The sequence below is a fragment of the Stomoxys calcitrans genome, chromosome 1 (assembly GCF_963082655.1).
Source record: "Stomoxys calcitrans chromosome 1, idStoCalc2.1, whole genome shotgun sequence".
Classification (NCBI taxonomy): domain Eukaryota; kingdom Metazoa; phylum Arthropoda; class Insecta; order Diptera; family Muscidae; genus Stomoxys; species Stomoxys calcitrans.
Window position 1 is genome coordinate 38,463,698 of NC_081552.1, and position 7,198 is coordinate 38,470,895.

Below are 7,198 nucleotides of genomic sequence, written 5' to 3' on the forward strand. Positions count from 1 at the left end.
TAATGTGTGTACCGGTTTCCCCAGATCACTGGATGTTGACATTCCTGCCCTGTATGAGCCCAATACAATTTTTATGGTTACTGAAGATGGTGGCTTGGCACCAGTCCAAAAACTAGAACCCACACCGGCTTTAACATCGTTGGTTGAGGAGTTCAAACGATCGTCTTTGGATGATGAAACGAAGGATATTATGTTTCTTGGTCAGTTGTAAATGTTAATGACAAAACAAAAATGGTAGTAAATAAAATGTATTAAATCAAAACAAGTAAGGTTGCTAAGGTTGGCCGGACCGAATCTTATATTCCATCCACCATGGATCAAAGGATAATTAACATGCTTATTTATGCTCCCAGCGACGGAAAGAGTTGTGCAACAGGCTTTTTAAAATGCCGGCAAAGAAGTCTGGAGGCATACCATAGACATTCGCTGTCGCTTTCAAATTAATACGTGGTGTCATTGGCGAATAGGGCATTACCTTTCACTTGTACAATTACCACTAATATCTTCTTCTATTATATAAAAATGAAATTGTTGCGCTTTGTTTGTTAGTTTGTTTGCCTGTTCCGCACAGACTCAAAAACGGCTTAATCGATTTTCATGAAATTTGCACAGATGGTAGAGTTTGAGCCCCCGGTGAAAATATGAACTGAATACCTTTCAATACGACGTGTAGTTCGAGCGGATTAATATGTGAACTAAAAGGAAGGTCTATGTCAGTAGAGTTCGAATCTAATGTTGCACTCATAGAAAAAAACAAGATCCCAGATCGGTTTATATGGCAGCTATATCAGGTTATAAACCGATTTGAACCATACTTGACACAGTTGTTGGATGTAATAACGAAACACGTCGTGCAAAATTTCATTCCAATCGGATAAGAATTGCGCACTCTAGAGGCTCAAGAAGTCAAGACCCCAGATCGGTTTATATGACAGCTATATCAGGTTATGAACCTATTTGAACCATATTTGGCACAGTTGTTGGATATCATAACAAAAAACTACGTGCCAAAATTCATTCAAATTGGATAAGAATTGCGCCCTCTAGAGGCTCAAGAAGTCAAGACCCATGATCGGTTTATATGACAGCTATATAAGGTTATGGACCGATTTGAACCATACTTGACACAGTTATTGGATATCATAAGTAAACACGTCGTGCCAAAATTTCATTCCAATCGGATAAGAATTGCGCACTCTAGAGGCTCAAGAAGTCAAGACCCAAGATCGGTTTATATGGCAGCTATATCAGGTTATGAACCGATTTGAACCATACTTGGCACAGTTGTTGGATATAATAACGAAACACATAGTGCAAAATTTCATTCCTATCGGATAAGAATTGCGCACTCCAGAGGCTCAAGAAGTCAAGACCCAAGATCGGTTTATATGGCAGCTATATCAGGTTATGAACCGATTTGAACCATACTTGGCACAATTGTTGGATATCATAACAAAACACATAGTGCAAAATTTCATCTCAATCGGATAAGAATTGCGCACTCTAGTGGCTCAAGAAGTCAAGACACAAGATCGGTTTATATGGCATCTATATCAAAACATGGACCGATATTGCCCATTTACAATACCAACCGACCTACACTAATAAGAAGTATTTGTGCAAAATTTCAAGCGGCTAGCTTTACTCCTTCGGAAGTTAGCGTGCTTTCGACAGACAGACGGACGGACGGACGGACGGACATGGCTAGATCGACATAAAATTTCACGACGATCAAGAATATATATACTTTATGGGGTCTAAGACGAATATTTCGAGTACTTACAATCAGAATGACGAAATTAGTATACCCCCCATCTTATGGTGGAGGGTATAAAAATAATAGATATTATGGAAGTCTTCGAGGAAAGCGCTGTACAAATTTTTGGCAAGATTGGTCAAAAAATGCGCTTGCAGTGGCTCTAGGAGAGAAAATTGCTCTCATATATATATGAGAGCTATATCTAAATCTAAACCGATTTCTATGAAATTCACCAGTCATGTCGAGCATCATTAGAACAAATTAGTTAACAAATGGCCACTTTATTGCATTATAACAGCAAATCGGACGAACTTATATAAGCTATATCTAAATCTGAACCGATTTTTTCTAATTTCAATAGGCTTCGTCTTTAGGCCGAAAAACATGCCTGTACCAAATTTGAAGACGAACGGATGAAAATTGCGACCAGTACTTTGTACACAAATTAACATGGACAGACGGACAGACAGACGGGCGGACAGACAGAGAGACAGTCATAGCTAAATTGAATCAGAAAGTGATTCTGAATCGATCGGTACACTTATCAATGGGTGTATCTCTCTTCCTTTTGGGTGTTACAAACAAATGCACTAAATTATAATACCCTGTACAACAGTAGTGGTGTAGGTTACAACAGGCAACCATAAAAAGTAGCACAATTTTTTTTTCACCAGACTTGTGTACTTGCTAATACAGCAGACGTATGTTTGCTGAAACAGCAATAATGTCTGCTTTCCCATTTTCAGCAGACAAAAACTGTTGTTTAGCAAACGTATTTGCTGTTTTAAACAAAAAATTTTGTTGAGTGTTATATAAGGATTCAAGAATCTAGTTCACGTCAAGTTCACGTCAAGCCATCCTGCCATTCAGCAGGACATGTATATCGCGACAATAAAGGACTCAAATAAATTATCTTTTGGGTCTCAGCGTCGGAGGGAGCGACGCTCTCCTCCCAATAAAAACAACAACGAACTGTCATGTAGGACGACCGAGAATATATTGTACTCAATTGAAAGGATGTGTCAGAGGGCAGGGCGTTTGCCCCCTATCTTAAACTAAGAAAAATGATACGCATGAAATAAAGCAGAAAATTTTATTATAAACAAGTTAGCAAATTTTATTCTAATTTGGTTTAATTTTGATTAAAACTAGAAAAAAATACGAATTTGTAGTACGTTTTACTCTTCTGTAATTTGTGGCAAATAGTTCATTAACTTGGATCTGGGAAGTCATTTTACTTAACCAAGTTTCTTCTCAACAAGTTAACCTATAGCAAACAACGTTATTATTTAACCAATATAGATATGTTATTATGTTGAGTTCGACACTTCCTATAAACCTATGTTCCTCAATTTGAATAAATATTCGTTAAAAATAGTTAACGAATTTCCCGAATTGGAGTATAATTGAATGAATTTAATTCAATTACAAGCTTTAACTTAAAATTTTGCATAAAATAAACTTGGGTTGACAGATCTTGTAGCAGAGATGATTAAATCCATTATTCTCAGTAATTCCAAACATAGAATAACAAGTAAAAAGGCGTTAAGTTCGGCCGGGCCGAACTTTGGGTATATATAAACCACCGGGTATATATATACCACCTTTCGTCAAATCCGGGGAAAAATGTATTCCTTATAACCCCTAGCAGCTATATAGAAATATGTTCGATTTGGACCAAATACTAATAAGCACAAGTCATTGTTCAACTGTGTAAAACTAAATTTTGCTCTTTTTAGTAGCTATATCTAAAAATAAACCGCTCTGAACCATAAACGACACGGACGTCGAAAAGCCTAGCATACGTCACTGTGTCAAATTTCAGTGAAATCGGAATATAAAAGCGCCTTTTATTGGGCCAAGGCTTTTCATCGAGATATGGGTCTATATGGCAGCTATATCCAAATCTGGACCGATTTCGACCAAGTTGCAGATACAGGTCGAAGAGCCTAACACAACTCACTGTCCCAAATTTCGGCGAAATCGGACAATAAATGCGCCTTTTATGGCCCCAAAATCATAAATCAAGAGATCGGTCTATATTGCAGCTATATCCAAATCTGGACCTATCTGAGTCAAATTGAAAAATAATATCGAATGTTTTATCACAACTCACTGTCCCAAATTTCGGCGACATCGGACAATAAATGCGCCTTTTATGGGCTCAAAACCTTAAATAGAGAGATCGGTTTATATGGCAGCTATATCCAAATCTGGACCGATCAGAGCCAAATTGACAAAGGATGTCGAAGGGCCTAAGACAACTCACTGTCCCAAATTTCAGCAAAATCTCATAATAATTGTGGCTTTTATGGGTCTAAGACCCTAAATCGGAGGATCGGTCTACATGGCAGCAAAATCCAAAACTGGACCGATCTGGGCCAAATAAGCGAAGGATGTCGACGGGCGTAAGACAACTCACTGTCCCAAATTTCAGCAAAATCGGATAATAAATGTGGCTTTTATGGGCCTAAGACCCTAAATCGGAGGATCGGATATGGCAGCTACATCCAAATCTGAACCGATCTGGGCCAAATTGACGAAGTATGTCGAAGGGCCTAACACAACTCACAGCCCTAAATTTCAGCGAAATCGGATAATAAATGTGACTTTTATGGGCCTAAGACCCTAAATCGGACGATCGGTCTATATGGCAGCTATATCCAATTTTGGACCGATCTGGGCCAAACTGACGAAGGATGTCGAAAGGCCTAACACAACTCACTGTCCTAAATTTCAGCAAAATCGGATTATAAATGTGGCTTTTATGGGCCTAAGACCCCAAATCGGAGGATCGGTCTATATGGGGGCTATATCAAGATATAGTTCGATATAGCCCATCTACGAACTTAACCTGCTTATGGACAAAAAAAGAATCTGTGCAAAATTTCAGCTCAATATCTCTATTTTTGAAGACTGTAGCGTGATTTCAACAGACAGACGGACAGACGGACGGACATGTCTAGATCGTCTTAGATTTTTACGCTAATCAAGAATATATATACTTTATAGGGTCGGAAATGGATATTTCGATGTGTTGCAAACGGAATGACAAAATGAATATACCCCCATCCGTCGGTGGTGGGTATAAAAAGATCCTTTTTAGAAACTCTAAATAAAATGCCCTTAGAAATAATAAACCTTACTGACGCAAATTATTTAAAATGGAAAAACCGCCTTTAAAATTTTCCTCTATTTACCTGGGCTGTGCAGGTAAGCATCATGCCATGTGTCGCCGACAAAAAGGCGTCAATAACACACACACGCAAAAAAAAATTTGACAACCATGCAAACCATTACCGTGACGCACAAACGCTCAGTGTGAAGTACGCATTTTCTAATAATTGGTCGTAGACGAGAGCAAGAAAAATTAAAAAAAAAATGCAAATATATGAAATAAAATTACCAAGGTAAATTCGGTGAGTCACGGTATCCATCTCTTCTTTCTGTTCAAATAATGTTTTCCATTCTTGTCTCAGAATATAATTACAGGTAAAAATTTAATATGCTGCAGTGGTATACAGAAATTATTTTTAATCACTTCCGAATCGAATGAACAGACAGCGTGAAACGATCTGAAATTTGGGTAAGCATTAACAATAAAAACAAGTAAAAAGGCATTAAGTTCGACCGGGCCGAAGTTTGGATACCCACCGCCTCGGGTATATATGTAAACCCCCTTTCGTCACAATCCGGTGAATATTGGATAACTTATGCACACAAATTCGGCACGGACATTAAGTGGTCAATAAATATAAGCCACTGTTCAATTTTGTAGAAAAAAATATTGGACTTTTTGGCAGCTATATCCAAACATAAACCAATCTGAACCATATAGGACACAGATGTCGAAAAGCCTAACATAAGTCACTGCGTCAAATTTCAACGAAATCGGAAAATAAATGCGCTTTTTATAGGGCCAAGACTTTAAATCGAGAGTTCTTACTATATGGCAACCATAACCAAATCTGGATCGATGTAGACCAAATTTAACATGGAAAAAATAATCATCCTATTTTATTATAACTCCACTACTATATACGTAGTTATATCTTAATAGGGGCTGGTCTCGATCATATTTTATTCGGGTCCCGAGAATTCCTATACTAGTTACATTTTCAGGCAATAAATCTGCTTTTTATGGGATTAAGACCCTAAATTGGAAGATCGGTCTATATGACAGCTTTATCTGTATAGTCTGTTCTGATCCATATTTAGGGCGGATGTCGGGAGGCTTAAAACAACTTACTATTTCAAATTTCAGCAAAATCGGAAAAAAAGTTAAGCTTTTATGGGCTTCGGACCCTTTGTCGGCAGATTGGTCTATATGGCAGCTTTATCTAAATATAGTTCGATCTGAACCATATGAAGGTCGGACATCGGGAGGCTCAAAACAAATCACTGTTTGAAATTTCAGCAAAATCGGGTAAGAAATAAAGCTTTTGTGGGCTTCGGAGCCTTTATCGAACGATTGATCTATATGGCGGCTATATCTAAATATAGCTCGATCTGAACCATATTTAGGTCTAATGTCGAAGGCTTAAAATAACTCACTGTTTCAAATTTCAGCGAAATCGGGGAATAAATAAAGCTTTTATGGGCTTCAGACCCTTTATCGGCAGATCGGTCTATTGGGCAGCTTTATCTAAAAATAGTCCGATTAGAGCCATATTTGGGTCGGCTGTTGCAAGGCTTGAAATAAATAACTGTTTCAAATTTCAGCAAAATCGGATAAAAAATAAAGCATTTATGGGAATTAGACCCTTTATCGGAAGATCGGTCAATATGGCAGCTATATCTAAATACAGTCCGATCTGAACCATATTTCAGTCAGATGTCGGGAGGCTTAAAATAACCCACTGCTTTACATTTCAGCGAAATCGGGTGATGCATAAAGCTTTTATAGGCATCAGACCTTTTATCGGAAGATCGGTCTATATGGCAGCTATATCTAAATATAGTCCGATCCGAACCATACTTGGGTCAGGTGTCGTGAGGCCTTTTCAGACAACGGTACTAACTTCGTTGGGGCTTCACGCGAATTGGAACGTGAATTTAAAGCCGTTATAAAGGAAAGTCGTGAACGCTATTGGTCTCAATTCCATTACCAGGAACTTATGTTGAAGTTCATTCCAACTGGAGCACCACACATGGGTGAGGTGAAAACACCCGATTAACATTAAGTATACATTCGAAGAGTTCTTTAGGTTCTTTCTCGAATTGAGGCGTATTTAAATTCTCGGCCGCTTTGCCCAATGAGTGTCATCCCAAGAAATCCTGCAGCGTTAACACCAGGTCATTTTCTGGTAGGGTTTCTTATTCTTGCTGCTCCGGAGCCATTAATAGACGAGTCTGCTTTGCATATCGTGAATCGGTTTCCTAAAATCAAGCCGCTTTCTCAACAATTCTGCCTCCGGTGGCAATTCTGGCTTTAAAGTC

At 38.3% G+C, this 7,198-nt stretch overlaps 1 protein-coding gene across 1 annotated transcript in view; it reads left to right on the top strand.

Moving 5' to 3' along the window:
- The window catches only part of LOC131995748 (gliomedin-like), a 557-nt gene extending 346 nt beyond the window's left edge, over positions 1–211 (top strand). Inside the window, exon 2 of the mRNA XM_059364724.1 lies at positions 1–211. This exon is cut by the window's left edge and continues 250 nt beyond it. Coding sequence (XP_059220707.1) covers positions 1–211 — 211 coding nt within the window.
- The last annotated feature ends 6,987 nt before the right edge of the window (positions 212–7,198 follow it).